The sequence below is a fragment of the Eulemur rufifrons genome, chromosome 7 (genome assembly GCF_041146395.1).
Source record: "Eulemur rufifrons isolate Redbay chromosome 7, OSU_ERuf_1, whole genome shotgun sequence".
NCBI classification, from domain to species: Eukaryota; Metazoa; Chordata; class Mammalia; order Primates; family Lemuridae; genus Eulemur; species Eulemur rufifrons.
The window spans coordinates 156,413,253-156,435,829 of NC_090989.1; the positions used below are offsets into that span (position 1 = coordinate 156,413,253).

A 22,577-nucleotide genomic window follows, 5' to 3' on the forward strand; every position below is an offset into this window, starting at 1 on the left:
GAATGTCTGGAAAAGACCACTTCAGTCCTTTATTGGGAGGGGAATACACTCCGTCACAGTGCAAGGCCCAGAGCCCAGCAAGATCTCCAGCTGGAGTTGCAGCTGGCTTGTTGTGACTCTGTACTGGCCCTTGATGAGACCCCGGGAAGCACAGGAGTGGCACCTCCAGTAGGCCTGGATGATGCGGACAGCGTTGAGCACCTGGCAGTAGCGCCGGCGGACACGCCACATGCGGGCCCAGGACTGCAGTGTGACTGCTGCCCACTCCTCCTGTGAAAAGGCCTCTAGCACCGCCCGCCGCCTCTTCTTCAGAAGCTTGGACAGCATCAGCCGCCACCAGCACTGAATGCTCCAGGCCCTGAGGGCTGCGTGCAGCAGCACCCGACGTACCAGTGTGCCCCGCCACCAGGCCTGGATCGCTATGACCGCTGTACCTTTGTCAAAGACCTTCTTCTCGTTTTCTGGGGGCTTTGAAGAGAAAAGAGGGACATTCAGAGAATGCTCTCCACCCACTTCAGCCCTAGGTGTGCCAGGAAAGGCCCTGATTCCCTATCAACAATTGTCCCTTCTGAAATTCAGGAACACTGAGCAGGGTAACAGCTGGACCCAAGAGATGAGGTGGGTGTCCCACTTCTGCCACCTGCAGATTAATGGACATGGACACCTCACCTTGACCTCTGAGTCTCAATGTCCCCATCTGCAAAATGGGAGTATATCTGCCCTAGCTCCCTCACCTGGTTTTGCATGGGCCTGGTTGGCCAGTCTAAGGGAAGAACCCTGTGATCTGGGGCTCAAAGGGTTACCATGTTCCACCTGGGCCCGACCACCTACCTGGGATCCATGACTCTTCCCTTCAGGCCCCTCCCACCTGCTGGAGAAGTGGCATCTTTGCTGCTCCTGCCCTCTCACCCCTGACTGCAGCACAACCTTCTCTCTCCCTCTGTCATGTCGTAGTATTCAAAATTTCCCCCACCCCATACAGGTTGGCCTCTCTTGTTTCTTCCCCATTTTCACTTTCCTTGACTTTCATACTTTATTTTTTTTTTTTTTTTTTTTTTTTTTTTTTTTGAGACAGAGTCTCACTCTGTTGCCCAGGCTAGAGTGAGTGCCGTGGCGTCAGCCTAGCTCACAGCAACCTCAAACTCCTGAGCTCAAGGGATCCTCCTGTCTCAGCCTCCCGAGTAGCTGGGACTACAGGCATGCACCACCATGCCCGGCTAATTTTTTCTATATATATTTTTAGCTGTCCATATAATTTCTTTCTATTTTTAGTAGAGATGGGGTCTCGCTCTTGCTCAGGCTGGTCTCGAACTCCTGAGCTCAAACGATCCGCCCACCTCGGCCTCCCAGAGTGCTAGGATTACAGGCGTGAGCCACCGCGCCCGGCCCGACTTTCATACTTTAAATCTTAATTCACAAGCAAACATACATGCACAAGGTCAAACATTCTCCCTCTCTCTCTCTCGCTCTCTCTCTCTCTCACTCACACACACAATTCTAACTAAGTCAAGCCTCCCCTGTCTTGGTCATTCCACTCCACAAACACAGCCCCCTCAGCCGCAGCCCTGTGTCGTCTGGGCGGTCATACCTTCATGGCTTTCCTGTTAGCCTGCTCTGCTTTCAGTTTCTCAATCACAGCCAGAGTTTTAGCCTGAGAAGGAAATGGGGGAAAAGACAAACAAGGAGTTTATTTCTGCTCTTAGCTCAGGACTGTGCAAAAGACACTAGGACACAAGGCTCAGTGACATCCAGGTCAGGGCTCCTCCTACCTCTGTCAGCGCCTCTGGGGCTAGTGGTGCTGAGGTCGGCTTCTCTTTCTTCTGAGGCTCATCTTTTGGGGAGGGGTTATTTTTGCTTTCATTCTGCTGCCTCTCCTGCAGGCGGCATTAGAGGGAAGGCAAGTGAGGCTGCTGTCCCTCCCTCTTCATTCAGTCACCTACACATCCCCAGCTTCCAGGGCTCCTCAGAGTCTTCAGTGACTGGGGTCCCCTTATCCTGAGAGATCCATGGGGACACCTCTGACAAGCCCGGTGTGCCCTTGGTGTCCATGAAAGAGATAGGAGCTCTTTCTTACTCACCATTGGTCACGCACAGATTGGGTGTAGATGGTTCGAATCCCCTCAGGCCTGTGTTCCTCAGCCATGGCACAGCAGGAGTGGAGGAGGGACACTGCTGATGTCATAAGGGCAGCTATTACTCAGGCGCCAGATGGCTTTTAACAGTTGAGCCCCCTCCAAGGAAAAGACAAAAGTGCTGCCCAGTCTTTTCTGCCAGAAATGGCCAAAGCCCTGACTTCAAAGGCAAGACACCAGAAATACTGGCTCATTGATATAAGCTGTATTTAAATAGTCAGTCTTTGGTAATAACATTTAATTGAAATAACTTAAATAGTCATTACTAGGGGACTGATTTAATGGTTTATAGTCCATTTATGCTATAACTTAAAAATAATGAATTTGATCTATATTACTGATGAGGAAGCATATCTAAGATGTATTTATAAAGTAAAAAACTGCAGATCATTATTATGACCCCATTTATGTGAACAAAACTGTGTGGGAACATAATTAGACACGTGTAAATGAACACAGAGGGGAGAAAAGTGCGTTCACCCAACTGTTACCAACGATGACCTGTGGGGAGAAGAGCTGAATTGCTGACTCGTGTCGAACCCACCCACATGCTGCCCAAGGAACCCCACGAGCCCCCCAGGGCCAGCCGGGGCCCCATTTCAGGCTCGGATGTGCTAAGTGCTCTCTTGCCTACCTCTGTCCCCCTCAGGGCCTTGAGGCCACAGTTGAATGGATGAGGTGCACGGGCAGGGCCCCCTCTCTGCCTGATCCTGGCCTCTGAAGAGCCACCTGACACCGTGAGGCTCCGGGCCCCCCAGAGTCACAGCCCCAGGATCACCGAGGAGTGCACTGGGAATGTGCAGGGTGAATGTGGGAGAGGCCGGTGTGGGGGGACCTAGGGAAAAGGCCAGGCCCAGTCACAGAGCTGCACTGCCACGGTGGCGGTGCTATGGACACCTGAAAAACCATCTCCCTGGCTAGAGGAAATGTACAAAGGGACACTTGCAGTCTGAAAGAAATTATTTTCTCTCTCATTTCTCTTGCCACTTCACCCTGAAGGCAGCTCTAGTCACATGGAACCGTACAACAGTGTGGGGGTCTAAAACTCTGAGACAAGCCCATATTTCTGGCCAGAGGAACCAAGCACATCCTTAGGAACTGGGAAGAGGAAAACCTAGAAAGAAAAGGGAAAGGAATCCCCTAATTCTGTGTGTAACCAACACAAGTCTCAGGCTCACACCTGAGCATCCGTTGAAAAATAAACTACAACGTAAACCACTGCCAAGTCCCAGACTAAACCCCAAATAGCACATGCACGGGGCAGATGCAAAGAGCTTACAAAAGGCTTTGAAAACTGATCTAATACTGGAATCATCATCCCAAGAAAGCAAGGCAAAGCCTGTGGCCTTAACCTAATTGGTTTGATTATCTGCTAAAACAAAAACTAAACATTCTCCAGAGACATAATACTTTAAATGTCCAGGATACAATCCAAAATTATTCAACATATGAACAGCCAAGAAAATCCAATTAATTTTGAAGGAAAAAGACAATCAATCAATCAATGCCATCGCCAAGTAAGCCAGGTGTTAGAAGTATTAAAGACTTTAAAGCAGTTATTATAACCACTATTCATGAGGTAAAAGTGAACCCTTTTTAAATGAATGGAGAATAGGAGTTCTTAGCAGAGAAATCAAAACAAAACAAAACAAAAATAACCAAATGGAAACTTTAGAACTATAAAATTACAATATATAAAATAAAGAATTCACTGACAGGCTCACTGACACAATGTAGATGATGGAGAAATCAGTCACTGAACTTGAATATAGAGTCATAGAAATTAGCTAATCTGAACCACAGAGAAATAGAAGATTGGAAAAAAATAATAAACAGAACCTCAGTGAACTGTGGAACAATATCAAAAGGTCTAATGTTCGTGTTATTGGAGACCCAAAAAGACAGGAGAAAGAAACTGGTGCAGAAAAATTGTTTGAAGAAATGATGACTAAAAACTTCCCAAATTTGGTAAAAGCCATAAGTTTACAGATTTAAGAATCTCAGCAAACACCAAAAAAGATATATTCAAAGAAAACCATACCCAGATACATAATAAACAAGCTGTTGAAAACCAAAGATTAAAAAAATCTTAAAAGCAGCCAGAGAAAAATGATGGATAACTTATAGGGAAACAATAATTCAAATGGGGGGCAGTAGGGGATGGGTATATTCACACCTAGTGGGTGCAATGTGCACCGTCCAGGGATGGACACACTTGCAGCTCTGGCTCGGGTGGTGCAAAGGTAATATATGTAACCTAAACACTTGTACCCCCGTAATATTCTGAAATAATAAAAAAATGATTCAAATGACTGTGGATTTTTCATCAGAAACCATGGAGCCTAGAAGACAGTGGAACAACATCTTTAAAATGCTTGAAGAGAAGAACTGTCACCCAGAATTCTATATCCATCAAAAATATCTTTTCAAAATAATGGTGATATAAAGACAGTCTCAAATGAAGAAAATAAGAGAATTCATTGCCAGCAGACCTGCTCTTAAAGAAATGCTAACAGAAGTTCTTCAGGAAGAAGAGAAATAATACCAGAGGGAAACTTGAAAAAAATCAATCAATATAATCCATCGTATAAGAAGATTAAAGAAAAAACCCACACGATTATATCAATCGATTGCAAAAATAATTTGACAAAATTCGACATAAATACATGACAAAAACTCAGCAAACTAGGAATTGTGAAGTATTAATTACTTTCTTAACAGGACTTCTACAAAAAACTAACAGATTAAATAATTCTTAATGGTGAAAAACTAAATGTTAGTCCTTAGAATAGGGAACAAGACAATGAGTTCACTCTCACCACTCCCATTCAACATTGTATTGGAAGTCTCAGTCAGTGCAACAAACAAGACGGGAAAAAGGAATAAAATACATATGAATTCAAAAAGAAGAAATAAAAGTGTATTTGCAGATGATTATCTATATAGAAAATTACGAAGAATCTACAAAAAGCCCCTAGAACTTAGTGAGTTTAGCAAGATTAAAAGATACAAGGTTAACATACAAAATTTAATCATATGTCTATAAACTAGTAATGAATGATTGAGAATCAAAATTGTAAACACTATCATTTATAATAGCTCCAAAAAATTTAATACTTTGATATAAATCTAATAAAACATGTGCAGAATATGTATTCTAAAATCCATAAAATGCTGATGAGCAAAATAAAAGACATAGATAAACAGAAATATATATCATGTTTATTGATTGGAAGACTCAATATAACTAAATGTTCCTCAGATTGGTCCACGAATTAAATGTCATTTGAATCAAAATCCCAGCAGAATTTTAGAATAGATAAGCTGATTCTGAAATTTATATAGAAAAGGAAAGGAACTAGAATAGCCAAAACAATTTTGGAAAAAAAGTTGGAGCAGTCACATAACTCAATTTTAAGACTTACTATAAAGCTATAGTAGCTATAATAATCAAGATGATATGCTTTAGTGAAGATTAGAAACACAAATGGATCAGAATAGAGAGTCCAGAAATAGATCCCCACAGATATGACTAATTGCTCTTTTTTTTAAAGAAGGATGTGAAGGAAATTTAATGTAGAAAGTATAGTCTTTCTTTTTAAAAAAAAATGGCGTTGGAACAATTGTAAAAAGAGGTGGGGTGGACGGGAACCTCACCCTAAACCTCCTACCTTGTAAAAAATTAACTCAAAATGGAACATAGTTCTAAAGGTAAAACAGAAAACTTGAAGAAGAAAACAAGAGAATACTTTCCTAATGTTGGGCTAAGCAAAGAGTTCTTAGATATGATCCAAGAGCATTACTCCAAAAGAAAAAAATAATAAATTTGACTTCAAATTTAAGAACTTTTTCATCCCTGCAAGGTCTGAGAAAAAAATGTAAAATAAAATAAAATAAAACTTTTGCTCAGTGAAAGACACTGTTAACAAAATGGAAAAGTAAGCCACAGAATTGGAGAAAATATATGCAAATCACATTCTAGAAAGGACCCCTTTCAAGACTAAATCAAAAACTCTCAAAATTAAATAATAAATAAACAACCCAATTAAAAATGGGCAAAACACTTGAGCAAACACTTCACCAAAGAGGATATAAGGATAGCAAGTAAATGCCTGAAAAGATGGTCAATATCATTAGCCATTGGAAAAATGCAAATTAAAACAGCAATGAGATGTCACTATACCCCTATTAGAACTCCTAAAATAAAAAATCCTGACAACACCAAAAGCTGGCAAGAAGGATGAGTAAATGGACCTCTCATACACTGCCGGTTGGACTGAGAAAAATATAGCCACCCTGGAAAATGGTCTGGTAGTTTCTTATAAGGTAAACATACAGTTATCATATGACCCAGATATCCCACTCCTGGGTATTTGCCCTAGTGAAATTAAAACTTATGCTCACACAAAAATATGTACGTGAAGGTTCACAGCAGCTTTAATTGTAATAGCCAAAAAACTGGAAACAATCTAAATGTCTTTTGAAGGGTGAATGGATAAACAAGAACTGATATACGTTCATACAATGGAATGTAACTCAGCAAAAAAGGACCAGGCTACTGACACACACAACAACTTGTACAACCTCAGAAGCAGTATGCTGAGTAACAGAAGCCAGTCTCAAAAGGTTATATACTGTATGATTCCATTTATTTGACATTCTTAAAAGGCCAAAAACCTAATATTAAAATGAGCAAAAGATCGGCCGGGCGCGGTGGCTCACGCCTGTAATCCTAGCACTCTGGGAGGCCGAGGCGGGTGGGTCGTTCGAGATCAGGAGTTCGAGACCAGCCTGAGCAAGAGCGAGACCCCGTCTCTACTAAAAATAGAAAGAAATTATATGGACAACTAAAATATATATATATATACAAAAAAAAATTAGCCGGGCATGGTGGCACATGTCTGTAGTCCCAGCCACTCGGGAGGCTGAGGCAGTAGGATCGCTTAAGCCCAGGAGTTTGAGGTTGCTGTGAGCTAGGCTGACGCCATGGCACTCACTCTAGCCCGGGCAACAGAGTGAGACTCTGTCTCAAAAAAAAAAAAATAGATAAAAAAATAAAAAAAAAAAATAAAATGAGCAAAAGATGTGAACAGATACTTCACCAAAGAAAATATATAGATGGAAAATAGCCACATGAAAAGATACCCAACATGATTATCCACCAGGAAACAACAAATTAAAACTAAAATGAGATATCACTACGTAGTTATTAAAATAGCTAAAATTTAAAACACTGACAATAACAAGTGCTATAAAGGATGTGGAGCAACTAGCACTGTCATAAATTGCTGGTGGGGATAAAAAATGGTACAGCTACTCCAGAAAATAGTTTGGCAATTTCTTGTAAAGTTACATGTATGAACCAAAAATCTAGCTCCTTGATATTTACCCTAGAGAAGTGAAAATTTATGTTTATACTGTTCTATTCGTAATCACCAAAATTTAGAAACAACTCAAGTATTCATCACAATATGAGTGATTACAAACTGGGGTCCATCCATACAATAGAGTACTACTCAGTAATAGGAATGCAGGCTGGACATGATGGCTCATGCCTGTAATCCTAGCACTCTGGGAGACTGGGATGGGAGGATCGCTTGAGGTCAGGAGTTTGAGACTAGCCTGAGCAAGAGGGAGACCCTGTCTCCACTAAAAATAGAAAAAATTAGCCAGGTGTGATGGCGCATGCCTGTAGTCCCAGCTACTCAGGAGGCTAAGGCAGGAGAATCACTTGAGCCCAGGAATTAAAGGTTGCTGTGAGCTAGGCTGACACTCGGGCACTCATGCCCAGGTGACAGAACGAGACTCTGTCTCAAAAAAAAAAAAAAAAATGCAACAATATGAATGAATCTCAAAGACACTATACTGAGTCAGAGAAACCACTCTCAAAATGTTGCATGCTATATGATCCCATTTATGTGACATTCTCAAAAAGACAGATCAGTGCCCTGCAGGGTTAGCAATGGGCAAGTTTTGACTACAAAGTGGAACCACAGGGAGTTTCTTAGGGTGACAGACTGATCTATATCTTGGTTGTGATGATGGTTATATGAATCTATACATGTATTATAATTTATAATTTACAGAACTACACATCCCCCCAAAAAAGTCAATTTTACTATGCAATAATTTTTAAAATTTTGAAAGCTTCATAATCACATCAAACAAGTTTATTTCATGTAAATTTTACAGACAATTCAGAGCAATCAGGATCCTCTTATTTGGGCCTATGCATTTGAGGAGCAAAGAAATTAATGAAGGTCCCTGTACTTCAAGAGCACAGAAAAGATCCCACATTCTGAGTCTAGGGTGAGTAGAGGGCTGGAGCCCAGGAAGGAGGGAGATTCAGACAGGGAAGAGGCCCAGGGCTGGGGCACTGGCGGACATGATGAAACTGGGGCCTTCAGAGCCACCAGGACCAGCTCAGACTCCAGCCAGTGGGCAGGGAGAAGCCACCACAGGGGCTGAAGAGCAGAGGGGTGACACCATCCAAGGAGGGTTTTGGGGGTGTGCTGGGTGAGGCACCTGGTGGGGAGCATGGTGCGGGAGCCTCCTGGAGGCTGGGCTAAGGGACACAGCACAGGAGCAACATGCAAGCACCCTCGGGCCCACTGGGTGACCCCTGGGTGCAGAAGCACCAGCATTCCAGGGCCTCTACCCATCCTCCCACACCACCTCCACCATTCTCCCCTCCTCTGCCAGAGTCCCCCCAGAGGTCCTCAGTAGGGAGGTCCTTCAGGGAGGGGTGGAAAGGAGAGAAGAAAGCAGGTCGGCGAGGGACCCAATGTGATCGGCCCTCTGCATGTGCTCCCAGCCCACGGCCTGCAGAGGGGGTGAGCGGGTCTCCTGGGAGTGGGCTGTGCTAAGGCGGCCCCTCCCACTGGCCTCTGCCTTGGGCATTTCTTCTGTGGCAGCTCCACCCCCACCCCCAGAGAAGTGACCCTCATATGCAGACCCTAGCACAGCTGCCTGCCCTGCAGGACCCAGGGGTTCACTTGGTGGATTCTGCACCTTGAGGAACGCCATGGCCCCTTTCATGCCTCCAAAGTGATCCTCACCTGATCCCCAGTGGTTCTCAGTGGGGAAGGTGGAATTCAGCACTGAGAACTGGACAGCAACCAGATGCACAAGCCCTGAAAAGGTGGGGGCGGGGAGGACAGAGTTGAGGCAGGGATGTGGTGAATTAGCAGGGGAGGGCAGGGCAGGGGAGCAGACACGTGGAGAAGAGCTGGCAGCCAGCCCCTCCCTGCACCAGCTGTCACCTGTCTTATCACCTCTGCCCGGAGGTTCTGTCCATACACTTCTCCAGTCAGGAGGCCCCGGAAAGTGGATCTTTGAAGAAGATTCTAGTACCCCACGTGACCCAGCTGGGCCCCAGCACCCCAAGACTGTGAGTGGGGTAGTTGCTCCAGGAGTGCCTACCCTCACTCCTTCCCGGTGCTGCCCCGCCGTGGGAGGTGCAGGTCTGGAGCAGGAAGGGAACCCACGTTTGCCCCATTTGGTGAGAGGCCTGCCGCAGGGACTTTCCGTATGGTTGCTGGATCTCAGAGCTGTAACTTTTGCACAAGTCAATGGACAGAATGATTTTCAGAGGCTCATTCATTGGCATGCCATGTGGCTTATTCAGGGTGTGGGGACACCTCAAATGTGTCCCCATACCAACTCCACTCTCCCTCCTTCCTGCGTCCTCACCTCATCTTCAAACTGTGTCCATACGTGTTAGTCTGCTATTAGTCAAGAACCATTCTGGAGCAAGTGAGAGAAAACTCAAATTGCCTCAAAAGGGGGACTGGCCAGCAGAGGTAGAGCTGAACCCGTTAGTCCAAGCTTGCCCTGGCTCGTTCTCACTCTCACGCTCTCCCTGCCCTTTTCCCAGCGATCCCCCCCACCATGGTGGCAGAATGGCTGCCCACAGCTCCCACTGCATCCTCACAGAGCTACTTCTCCTCTCAATAGCTCCAAATTGAAGTCCCAAGTCTGATTCCCGCTGGATTAATAAGATTCATGTGCCCACCCCCAAAGCAGTCACCACAGTTATAGGAATTTGCTAATGCAATAGGCTGGAGAAAGGTCCCACGCCCACCCTGAATGGGGGTGGTCTGCCCCCACAATCGCATGGCTTCCCAGGTGTTATCAAACAGCACCGGACTCACTGCCTGCTCAACTTCCCCATGTCTACCAGATACTGCAAAGTGACATGTCCTTGACGGAGCCCTCGCCCCTCCCATCCTTCTCCCCGACCTGGGCTTTCTCATCTCAGTAAACATCACCACGGCCCACTGTTCTTACATCCCACAACCCACCCATCAGCAAGACCGGCCCTCTCTACCTCCAAGCACACAGCGCCTGCTCAGTGTCACGTCCCCACTGCTGCTGCCATCCTCTCACGCCACCTTTGTCTCTTACCTGCTACCGCTGGCTCTTCCTAGCTGGCCTCCCTTCTTCCCCCAAGCCCCTGCCCCAAACAACTCCCCACACAGCAGCCAGGGAGTTGTTTCTCTTTTTAATGCGAACCAGAGCCAATCACTGCTCTCAACCCTCGCATGGCTTCCCACTGCATTTGAATGAAATCCCAGGGCCTTCCCATGACCCTGAGGCCCCTGCTGGACTGGCCCTATGACTTCTCCAGCTCACTCCCTGCCTTTCCACCACCTGCACCAGCCAGAGCAGCCACCCCTCTGCTCCTCTCATCCTGGGGCCTTTGCACAGCTGTTCCAAGTCTGGGGATGCTCTTCCTCCAGATCTTCCCATCACTCGGGTCTCACTCAGTGTCACTTCTCCAGAGACCTTACAGACCGCTTACCCCAGTCTCTGTCCTCTTACTCTGCTTTATCTCTTCATAACAATCACCTAAACTGACATTACATGTGTGCTTGTTTACGTTTGGCTGGTTGGTTGGGGGTTTTGGAGACGGTTTCACTCTGTTGCCCAGCTAGAGTGCAGTGGCCTCATCATACCTCACTGAAGCTTCCAACTCCTGGGCTCAGGCAATCCTCCTGCCTCAGCCTCCAGATTAGCGGGGACTACAGGTGCGGCCACCAGGCCTGGCTAATTTTTTCTTTTTTTTTTTTTGTAGAGATGGGGTCTCACTCTTGCTCAGGCTGGTCTAAAACTCCTGGCCTCAAGTGATCCTCCCGCCTCTGCCTCCCAGAGTGCTAGGATTACAGGCGTGAGCCACCGCACCTGGCCTGCTTGTTTACGTGTTTTATGGCCTCCAGAGAGGATAAGCTTCTTGAATGCAGGAACTCTCCTGTCCGTTTCTGTATCCTCATGGCCTAGAACAGGAGCTGGGGGATTACTGGAACTGTAATAAAGTTTTGTTGAACAGATGGATGAATGGATGGATGGATGGATATACTACAAGAGGGAAGGGATTGTTTTCTAAGAGAAATTGTTCCATTTCCAGAAGGAAATGGAAATGAATACCTGGCAGGCCTCAACCCTTGCTAGTCTATCAGAGGGTGCATCTCAGGGCTGCAAGATGACACCCAGGGTGCAGGCCCCAGGCCCATCCTGGGAAGGTGGGTTAGCAGCCTTATTGCCTTCACCTCCCTGATGTCTAGTTTTCCTTTTGAAGTCAGGATTGATGAGCAATTCCCACAGGGCGGCAGTGGTGGTGAGACCACGTCAGAGACCTTACGCCTAGGCCCATTCCCAGGAGGGAAGAGTGAATACTGGCTGCTCATCTGTCATGTCACCCTCCTGTGTGGCCAGCAGGCTAGGGTCTATTCGTTCCATCCCTGACTCCTGCTAGACCCTCAGAGTCTGACGTTGCCATAACCACATCCTCTGCCTGCTCAGGAGGAAGAAGACCCCAGCTCTGGCAGGAGGCAGGGGGCGTGACGTTCTGGACTGGGCAGTAGGATAGGTGGTGGATTCATGGCAGAAATGTCCCCAGTTTCTGTACCCTTAGCAATATGACTTGGCAGTTTCCCCATCAAGAGATGGAGTCCCTTTCCCTTGCATCTGGGCTGGCTTGCCACTGACTTTGGCCAATCAAATGTGATAGAAGTGCCAGATCCAAGCCTGGACCTCTGAATCCAACTACAGCAAGGAAGCCCCAGCAAAGCAAGGTTGAGAAGGATAGAAGCTACGTGAGAAATGAGTTTCCCTTTCAGTTCCGAGGGTGGTTTTCATTCCCTGAGAATGGACTAATAGGAGAAAGGGTTCGCATGTTCAGGGGCTTTTTTGTGTTGCTTGCAATGTTACTTGGGAGGTATGTTTATGCCATTGTTGAGCTCAATTTGAGGCAGGACATACAAGTGACATCTTCTGACCCTTAACAGGATTTTCAGGGGCTCAGTCTGAACCTGGCCCCTCTGGCCCCAGGAGGACAACTGCAGGCACAGGTCCGTCTGAGGGGGTGGGGGAACCTCATGAACACAGAAGGACAGTGGGCTGTGGCTTTCTCCTCTCAGGAGACTATGCCACCCCTTCAGAGGCTCAGCTGCTGGGCCCAGTGGGCTAAGGGCTTCCCCTGGACACCCCCTTCTCATTTTTCCCCTGAGAGGAGGGGACCCCATTGTTCTACACCTCCAGCCCAGCTCTCCACATCCGCCCACAGCAGGAATGAATTATCCGGTTGGTGAAATCAGTGACACTAAACATTCCTGGGAGACGTTTACCAGGCAGCATCCTTGCTGTGACAGGCGATGCAGCCTTGCTCTGTCATTTGGACCAAAGGCAGAGCTCTTCCCAACTATGACCCTAAGCCCCCCAGTGCAGGGTCCCACCCCTACTCCAGATCCCACCCCCGCACCTCAGGGGCAGTCTGTCCGCTCCAGCTTCCTGGCCTGGCCTGGGTGAGGGAGTCACGTCAGGTGACGTGCAGCCAGCTGTCCTCAGTTTAGCTGTCAGACCGCAGCCCCAGCCCGTACACACATTGGGCAGCCACGGCTTCTGACCCCTGCCAGCCCAGAGCTGACGAGCTCACGTGGGATGCTCAGGGACCAGCAGCCAGCTGAGGTTTCCATCCCAGGTTTTGGAAAAGGATAAAAGCCCTCAAGCTGCAGAGGGCAGAGCTGAGCGACTGTTGGGAGTCCTGTCCCTCTCACAGTCCCTGCTGCACCCACCCCTCTGGAAGCTGCAAGAGACAAGGCCCCAAAAAGGAGGCTTTAATACAAAGTGGATGGGGCACAGCCTGGGAAGGACTTAAATAAACAGGAGAAGAGTGTCAGGAGCCGGCAGCTGGGGCCGCTGGGGCTATGGGGACCCTGCGGAGCGGGATGATGCAGACGGAGTTCCGAGCCTCTTTGATCCGCCACCATCGGCCGAGCCTGCAGGGCGATGAGAGGCGCAGCTGAGACGTGCCCAGTCCATGCCCAGCCCACACCCAGTCCCCACCCCTATTCCCAGCCAGTGCCACCTTGCCCCTCACCCTGAGGGTCCCCACAAACCTGTGCTCCTGCCCCACCCCGGCCACCAGGAAGTCCCCAGTGCTGGAGAACTTGAGGCTGTTGATAAAACCCACCTGAGGAGAGAGAGGGACAACGTGGTAAGACATCAGACCACCACTCCCCCACAGCCCCCACCATCACAGTCAAGGGCTTGGCCTTACCAGGCCTCTGCTTCCTGCCACTCAGTGGCGTGGGCCAGCCCTCCACCCATCAGGGCCTCGGCCTCCACATCTGTGAGATGGGGGCAAGTAGAGCATCAGGCCGCTGAAGACTTTGTGAGGACTAAGGAGACAGCGTCTGCCAAGTGTTAAGGGTGTGGCCTAAGGCCTGGCTCCTGGATGTGGAGCCCTACAGACCCCATGGCCGTCCCCACTGCCCCAGGCCCTCCACTCTCAGCACACATCCCTGACAGATCCTGCTGCTCTCCCCCAGGTCACCCAGTGTGGACGGTCAGGCCCACACATGCCGGCCAGACACTCCATCTGGCACCAGCTGTGCAGAACCGATCACAGCACCAGGCCTCCGTGCCTCTGCCTGCGCTGTTCCCTACCTGGTACCCCAGCAGCCAGGACAGGGCCTAGGACAGGGAGGGGAGCGGAGGAGGGGAAGAGGGAGAGGAGGGAGGAAGGGAGAGGAAGGAGGGAGAGTTCCTGCCAGGCCCTGTGCCAGGAGTTGGCCCTGCCCTGAGAAGGATCCCTTTTGTTAAAGGGCTAATACCAGGAGCCACAAGCTCCAGGGGCCTCAGCAGTGTGGCAAAGACAGGCTGAGCATTCAAGCCCCACTCACCATGGGGATGTCACAGAGATGGTCGAGCTGCCGGAAGCCCTCCCCGCACTGCCAAAGCCGCACACAGGAGCTGTGGGAGCCTGAGGGGACAGAGATGGTCAGCCACCCCAGGGCCAGCCCACCCTGTGACCCCTCCTCCCCGCCTTGCAGGGCACCCACCTGTGGCCACAAGGTCTGTGTTGAGCAGGGCTGCCACTGACGATACCCAGAAGGGCTGCTCCAGGCCTGGCTCCCCCCGCAGCCCGTGAGCTTCACGCTGCAGGGCAAGTGGCCGCTTCTTGGAGAGGCCCCACAAGGCCACGGAGCTATGGACAGGGCGCACAGTCAGCGAGGGGCCAGGGGCAGGAGAGAAAGGCCACACGGCAGGGAGGGGTCAAAGGCACACACCAGCCGTGGGAGATGGACAAGGTCACCGGAGCTCTCTGCCTCAGTGCCCTCATCTATGAAAAGGAGCTACAACAGCACCCCCATGGGGGATTCTCCAAGGTGAGCTCAGGGCCCGGCGGGCAGCCAGCAAGCGCTCAGGAGCAGCAGCAGTGGGTGCAGACAGCAGAAAGGCAGCTCTTACCCATCATCTGCACCTGACACCATGTGCTCCTCATTGATGAGGTGGATGCAGTCAATGGAGCCCCTAGAAAAGGGGGCTGTAAGGGCATGGCCCAACCCCACCCCTAACCCCAGCCCATGCAGCCCCCACCTGGCACAGCGGGCCGCCTTACTGGTGGCCATAGAAGACAAGCTGGGACTCCTCGGGGATCTTCCACACACGAACAGTCCCGTCCCGGCCCCCAGCTGTCACACAGCACTCCCGGCTCAGGGCATCCAGTGCAGCCACTGCATCCTGATGCCCGAAGCTGGAGGGCAAGACAGAGCAGGCTGGGGTCTCGCGTGAGCTCCCGTGCGCACGTCTGCACACCCTCTCCCCTCGCACACTCACAGCGTCTCCACATAGGAGTTCTCGGCCACGTTCCACACCTTCACGGAGCGGTCGTGGGACGTGCTGTAGAGCTGGTGAGTGCCTCTGCGGAACGCCAGCCCCTAAGGGTGCATGGAGAGAGGGCAAAAGGGAACCTGGACTACGGCAGCTGAGAGAGAGGTCAGCTGAGAGAGAGGTCGGGCCCAGAGTACTTCCTGAAAAGCAGGTCACGTGGCACAGGGAGCCAGCTGCCCCAAGAGCACTCTGTGGGGCACTCAGGTGGCCCACGTGACTTCTCAAGCCCTCCCTGATCCCTGTGCAAGCTCCACTCGGTCTCCCCCAGCCCTCCCCTCCCTTCAGCATGTCTGTGTCCTGTACGGCACCGCTCACTGCCCCACAGGGCAGGTTCCCTGAGCACGGGGACCCCAGGGGCCCAGCACCGAGCCTGGCCCGCTCAGCAGGTGCTTGCCAAATATCCGCCAAGACTGGCCCAGCTCCTCACCGACACAGCGTCCCGGTGTCCTGTGAAGGTGTACAGGTGCCGGCAGCTCTGGGCCTCCCAAATGAGAATGAGTTTGCTGCGGTCACCAGAGGCCTGTGGGGTTGAAGACAATGACCACAGACATCCTCCCACCCCCATGCACCCAGACCTCGCACCTGCCCCCCCGGGCCAACCTGGCCTTACAAGATACTTGCCGTCCGAGGAGATGGCCATACAGAGCACGTGGCTGCTGTGGCCAGGGGGCTGTCCCTCGGCACCCTTCTTGGCTCGAGGAATCACGTGCAGCTTCCGTCCACTCTCCACGCTCCCTGCCACGAGCGGGGAGAGAGGTTACTGGGTTGAGGGGATAGGGTTGGCTGGCAACCCCCTCAAGGGGCAGCATGGAAAAAGGGACCATGGAAAAAGTCCTGGACTCAGGTCTGAAGACCTGGTCCAGCTACTGTGAGCCTTTGGACAAGACACCTCAGTTTCCTCATCTGCTAAGTGGGGACAATAGTCCCAAAGAGCAGCCATGAAGCCCAAAGAGAGAGGATGCAAAAGTGCTTTGGGGCTGGGTGCAAGGGTTCACACCTGTGATCCTAGCACTCTGGGAGGCTGAGGCAGGAGGATCTCTTAAGCCCAGGAGTTTGAGGTTGCAGTGAGCTAGGCTGATACCACTGCACTCTAGCTGGGGTGACAGTGTGAGACTCTGTCTCCAAAAAAAAAAAAAAAGTGCTTTGGGATTGACGGTGAGTTCTTCCTGTTACTATGGTGGGTAGACAAGAACAGTGCTCAGCTGTCTGACGTCAGGAACCCGGAAGGACCAGGGAGTCAATCCCAGGACTGTGCAAAGCTTCAAACATCTTCTGGTCTAACCATCCATCTGTGGTGTCAATTCCTATCAAAGTATCATCCTGCCTTTGCTCAACTATCTCTAGGGACAGGGAGCTCATAAGCCCCATTGCTGGGCAGAAGCTTCCACTGTCACCCAGAAATCACCTCTTTGGGAGCAAACCTGCCTCCAAAGGCTTCCCCCCATCAGGCTCTGTTTGCCATGACCACTGCCTCTCCCCAGGCCAACCCTTCCAGATGTGCCCTGGGGCTACACCTACCCCAGGCACTCACTCACACTTAATGATGCTGCAGTCTTTGGCGGCGGAGAAAATGGCCAAGTCATCAGGGGTGATGACCAAACACGTGATGGAGAGCTGGTGGCCCCGTAAAACGCGAATGTCAGCCGGGGCTGGGGCCTGGATCTGGGCAGACAGGGGCTGGGTCACTGTGGCTGGGGACACGAAGATACCACCCCCCACCAACGCTGGCTTTTCCCACCCATCCTGGCCAAAAGGAAAACAGGAGCCAATGCTGCAGGGATCAGACCCTACCTGACCTGATCTGCCCAAGTGTTCGCCATGCTCCAGAGCAAAGACCCCCACAGCTTCAGCCCCCATGGAGCCATCTGCCCACCAACACAGGTGGAGCCCCCCGTGCCCTCCAACTTACACCAAAGGACTGTGCTCACTCACCTCTTTTGCCACTGACTTCTGCAGCCTGCCCCTCTGCTCGAGCTGCATGGGGAGGACAGAGGTGAGGTCCTGGGAGCAGGACCAGCCCCACCCCTGCCCCACACTCTCCCTCCATACTCACCACGTCTTCCTTCAGGCGCCCTGCCACCTGGTCCTCCTCAAACGCACGGGCCTCAGCCTTCTCATCCTCTGTGTAGGACAGACCAGACCAAGTAAACCAAGGCTGAGACCCCACTGTTCCCATCCCATCCCATCCCCACCCCATGGCCCCAGGGCTGGGTCCTGCAGGAAGCTCAGGCTGTCTCAGAAGAGGGGAGAGCAGGTTGAATGGCCTCCTCCTCCTCCCTTACGTATCAGATCAGTCTAAAGCCCCCTGCACATGCTGCAAGAGGCCCATTAGAACTCCTGGCCACCCCCAAGAATGCAACCAGCACCAGCAGCCCTGCCACTCGGTGGGTATCTGCATCAGTCACCCATCAGGTGGCGGGGGCTGCAGCAGACAGGCGCAGGCACAGGCCCTGCCCTTCACCGTGCCTGCCCCCTGGCTCACCTTGCTGCCGGAGCTGCTCAAGGTAGAGCTTGGCCAAGCGCAGCTTCTTCTCCTGTGCAGTCTCCTCCAGCTCCTCCTCTTCAACCTCCTCAGTCCTCCTCGGAGCTGGGCTGCAGGCAGGAGGGAGCTGGGTCTGAGAGGCTCATCTTCTCCTCTAACCACTAGGACTGTGCCTCCTCGATGTTGTCCCTGCCACTCAACCTTCCCCAGCCCAGCCAGCCCTCATGGCCAGTGATTACACGTGCAGAAAACTGAAGGCTGTGACTCGCCAGACCCAAAGGCCCCACTCAGTGCCTGACATACGGGGGAAAACAGACCCAAAACCGAAAGATATTAAGTCTCTCAACTCTGAGGGAAACAGAAGGTTCTACAGGCTTCTAAGAGAAATCAGGTCACAAACAAAGCATCAAAAATCAAAATGGGCCGGAAGCAGTGGCTCACACCTGCAATTATAGCATTTTGGGAGGCCAAGGAATAATTTGAGGCCAGAAGTTCAAGACCAGCCTGGGTAATATAGCAAGACTCTGTCTCTATAAAAAAAATTTAAAAACTAGCCAGGCATGGTAGCATGTGCCTGTAGTCCCAGCTGCTTGGGAGGCTGAGGCAGGAGGATTGCTTGAGCCCAGGAGTTTGAGGTTGCTGTGAGCTACGATGATACCACCGCACTCCAGCCTGGGAGAAAGAGTGAGACTCTGTCTCAAATAAATAAATAAAAATAAAATTGGTCAGATATCTAAACAGCAATACATGGAGACTAAGACAAAGGAGACGTACACACAAAACTCTGAAGGAAAATAACCACTGGGATGCCTTGCCCAGTTAAAACATCAATGACAACATCATCAGATGTGCAAGGTGCCTCACAATTGGTTCTTCCACCTTTTTTAAAGATGGAGAATGTTCCCCAAACAAGAGAGTAAACTAAGAGGAAGGCAAGGGATACCGGAAGCAGGAGACCCAGCACAGGAAGCAGAAAGCTAACAACCTCCCCCAGACAAGGAGGCAGTCGGTCTGGACCAGATTGAACGACCCAAGAGGCAGACACACTTGGACTGCCGTTGTCCTAGACTCACTGCCACAGCCTCCATACCCCCGTCCCTGGACCAGCTGAGGGTACTCACTTCACTCAAAGACAGGCCCTGCTTTGACCTGCTCCTGGGAGCTAGAGGCAGGTCATGGGAACTCAGAAACAGAAAATCCAGGGCAGCCCACTCCCCCAATCACATGCCTGCAGATATCTAGTCTTTATCAGTTGCCCCAACCATATTTCCCAGGACTCACTTATGACCTCACCTACGACTGCCCCAAAAGGGACCTTGAAAACTCTCAGGAAAGCCAAGGCCGACCACGCCCCAAAGACCATTTGGTGCCCTTGCCTGGCAAGCCTTCGCCCAGTCAGGCTGGTGTTGCCCTTCCCTTATACAGCCAAGGCTGGGACTTCCCAGTTTACCCAGAGTAATCAATCTATTGTTTAAGCCTTCACACATAGGAGGCAGAACTGTAAAGAAAAGCAAGGGAAATGTATACTGAATGATTCCATTCATATGGCATTCTAGAAAAGGCACAACTCTAGGGACAGTGGTTAGCAGGAGCTGGGGGAAGGCAGAAGAGTGACTACAAAGGAGGAGGGAAGAATTCTGAAAGGTGACAAAACCTTTCTATAACTTCATGGTAATGGTAGTTATACAACTATGTGCATTTGTCCAAACTTGCAGAACTATACACTTAAAACGTGAATGTTACTGTATCTAAATTATAACTGAAGGAGAAAATATTTTTTTAACTTTCTTAAAAGAAGAAGAAAGGACCAGGCACAGTGGCTCATGCCTGTAATCCCAGTGCTTTGGGAGGCCAAGGCAGGAGGATCACTTGAGGCCAGGAGTTGGAGACCAGCCTGGGCAACATAGTGAGACCTCATCTCTACAAAAAATTTAAATATTAGCCAGGTGTAGTATTGTGTGCCTGTAGTCCTAGCTACTCAGGAAGCTGAAGGAGGAGGGTCACTTGAGCCCAGGAGTTTGAGGTTGTAGTGAGCTACCATGATGCCACTTGAACTCTACCAGGGATGACAGAGTGAGACTCTGTCTCTACAAAAAATGAAAAAGAAGAAAGAAAACCAAAATAAGTATTAACTCAGGTCAGAAATGACAGGGCGTCTAAGCTTCTGCAAATGTTCTAGTTCTTAGCCTTAGTGGTAGGTACACAGAGGTTCACCATTTATCATTCCTCTCTATGGTACGAATGTATCTCACTTGCTCTTCTGTATCTAATACATTTCACAATATAACATTTTAAAAATATTTAAAAGTGCTTAGCACAGGGCATGGTACCCACAATAACCTTAGGCTTAAGAAAAGTATTTTAAGTCTTTCTGTGTACAATTTAAGGCAACACATAATCAATTTTAGAAGCAGAATTTCTAAAGCCAACTCATAAGGAAGGCACTAGGATTCCCTGGTATGGGAGCCTCGATCCCACACAATCAGGCCTGACACCTTGCCCAACCCTTTGAAACCTTATAACCAACCCTAACAGCTGCAGAAATGGGGGAGGCATTCAAAGCTCTCCACAATCTGGATGTACCCACTACCTGCCCTTCCACGGTAGAATGAAGTAGAAGCCTTAAACTCTTGAACAGCATTTGATGTGACAGAAATAAAGAAAATTTCACAGATGTCAGAGTGAAAATAACTCCGCTAAGAAAGGTTACACATGCATTTCAAATCAATGTTTACTATATGATTAGCTCGATCTCTGAAAATGGAGAAAGCAAAACTCTAAGATTACTATATCAGAAGAAAAATAATGCTTTTTGAATGCTTGCAGTATGTATCTTGACCAGGGAGCATATAGTAGATTTTTAAACACTTGATTTAGATTATATGTGAACTTAATTTGTCTTAATTAATAAAACTAAATGGCTTTTAATGTTTTAACACTGATGTGCAATGAATGAAGTGTTATCTGCCACCAATGTTAAACTATTCCAGCTTGAATATTCAAGACTGTGGGTAAAAAATGGTAATAATATATAATACTATTGGGTAACACAGCAGAATGACATCTCTAGTAATTCCTTTTTTCCAGAGGACTTAAACTTCAAATGATTTGGAGAATATTGTTTTTATAGGTTCTATTTGGTATTCTTTTCTTTTTGTAATTACTGGGAGATTATGATGGCTGTAATAAAGATTATATGGAAGCATAAAAAAAGTGTGCCTCTGATCCCTGAATGCCCTCCCTGCCTCTATCTGAGAGACTCCTCCTCATCTCTCCAGGCCTTATTTAAATGTTCCTCCTCTGTTTCGGAACACACAGCTATAAGATACACATTCCACTACAACACATTCTCTGTACTCCCAACAGTGAAGCTAGTACCTGGCATGTTAAGAGTCAGGGACACCAAGAATTGTGAAATTGTGGGAAAACAGACTGAAGAACTATTGAGCATTTCTTGCATCCCTCTCCCTTTGCCTGTCAGTCCAGCCCCGCGCTTAGCTCCTTGCCAAGAGCGAGGGAGGTCTCAATGGCCTCCCACTGAGGCCTTGGGTCCTCCCCACACAGAGACCTTGCAGAGGAGAAGAGACTTCTCAGGGGAAATTGGAGGAATAGAGCCACGATCTGAGAGCCAAGGGTCAGAGTCTTGGGTTCTAGCTCCAGCTCTGCGCGAACTCAGAGTCTTCCACACACCATCGGTCTCAGTTTTCCCTCCCACAAGGTGGAAAAGAGCAGCTCACCTCTCGCTCTCAGAGTCGCTGGAAATCTCCTCATTCATCTTGCCGCCACCCTTGGATTTGCCCCTGTCCCCCGCAGAGTCGGCCTGGGAATTATACGATCCTTTCTTTGGTCACAGGTCTCGAACATCCTGACACTGACCAAGGGCCCCTTCCGTCCCTCGAGAGCCTCAGGACTAAGAAAGGCGGTGGCTCCCGGGTCAAGCGCGAGGCTCTCCAGGATTTGGCCCGCGCAGAGAGGAACGAAGATGAATCCAGCTGGCATCCCGGGCGAAGGGCTGGGGAAGGGCCCAGACCTGGGTCCCTCAGATGGGATGACTGTTGTCCCAGTAGCGGGACTGACCGTGGCCCATGGAAGCGCCATGCTCACCTTTCTCCGTCGCTTGCTGGCCCCTGCACTGGCCCCGGAGGCTGACTTTCCCCGCTTATGAGCTGCGGCTGTTGCAGACATGCTGCCTACCGTGTGTGTAGCAGCCACTGCCGGAGAACTCACGTGGCTCCTAAACCCCGGCGCCGCATGGCAAGACCCGGAACGCTGATAGGCTTCCACGGCCCGGCGGGCGCCGCCTGCCACTACTCCACCGGGTTCTTCAGCAGACTCTGTCACGCCCCCAAGCGCCCATAGGATAGACTCTTGTGGCCACGCCTCCTAGAGCTCCTATAGGCTGCCGCGCCAGGCTCGAGCAGGAAGCAAGCGCCTCCACAGGTCTTCCGGCTTGAGGCTGTGGCGCATGCGCTCTACTTCTGGCCGGCTCCTAGGGAGGGTCAGGCCAGGAGGGCCTTTTCTGTGTTTGCGCCCCTTGGCCGCTAAGGGGCGCCAGAGATGCGGGGTTCCGCGTTCCAGCCGTCACTCCCGGTCTTGGACCAGGGCGAAAGTAAACTAGCCTGGCGCGGGACAACAGGGCGTTCCAGGCGGCCAGGCGGCCGTGGGGAGAGCGAGGCAGTGCCCTGGGCCCTGGAAATGTCCACATCGAGTGTCCACCCATCCGTTGGACAGGCCGCCCGACTTGGCCTGCACCAGCCCTTGACTCACCCCACTGGTGGTCAAATAGCCGG

At 50.1% G+C, this 22,577-nt stretch overlaps 2 protein-coding genes across 2 annotated transcripts; both read right to left on the minus strand.

Annotated features, from left to right (window-relative positions):
• Nucleotides 1-21: 21 nt before the first annotated feature.
• IQCF1 (IQ motif containing F1) lies at nt 22-2,143 on the minus strand. The gene is made up of 4 exons (XM_069472045.1): nt 2,093-2,143; nt 1,770-1,874; nt 1,589-1,651; nt 22-468 (listed from the first exon to the last, which is right to left on the minus strand). Exons 1-4 carry the CDS (start codon nt 2,141-2,143, stop codon nt 22-24), a joined length of 666 nt encoding a protein of 221 aa, XP_069328146.1.
• Nucleotides 2,144-13,262: 11,119 nt separating this feature from the next.
• On the minus strand, nt 13,263-21,985 carry RRP9 (ribosomal RNA processing 9, U3 small nucleolar RNA binding protein). Its single transcript, XM_069473684.1, has 15 exons — nt 21,892-21,985; nt 21,525-21,607; nt 17,788-17,897; nt 17,359-17,426; nt 17,238-17,279; nt 16,841-16,967; nt 15,916-16,040; nt 15,733-15,825; nt 15,252-15,352; nt 15,034-15,168; nt 14,883-14,945; nt 14,474-14,619; nt 14,315-14,394; nt 13,529-13,602; nt 13,263-13,408 (listed from the first exon to the last, which is right to left on the minus strand). Exons 1-15 carry the CDS (start codon nt 21,970-21,972, stop codon nt 13,306-13,308), a joined length of 1,431 nt encoding a protein of 476 aa, XP_069329785.1. The 5' UTR covers nt 21,973-21,985; the 3' UTR covers nt 13,263-13,305.
• Between the last annotated feature and the right edge of the window lie 592 nt (nt 21,986-22,577).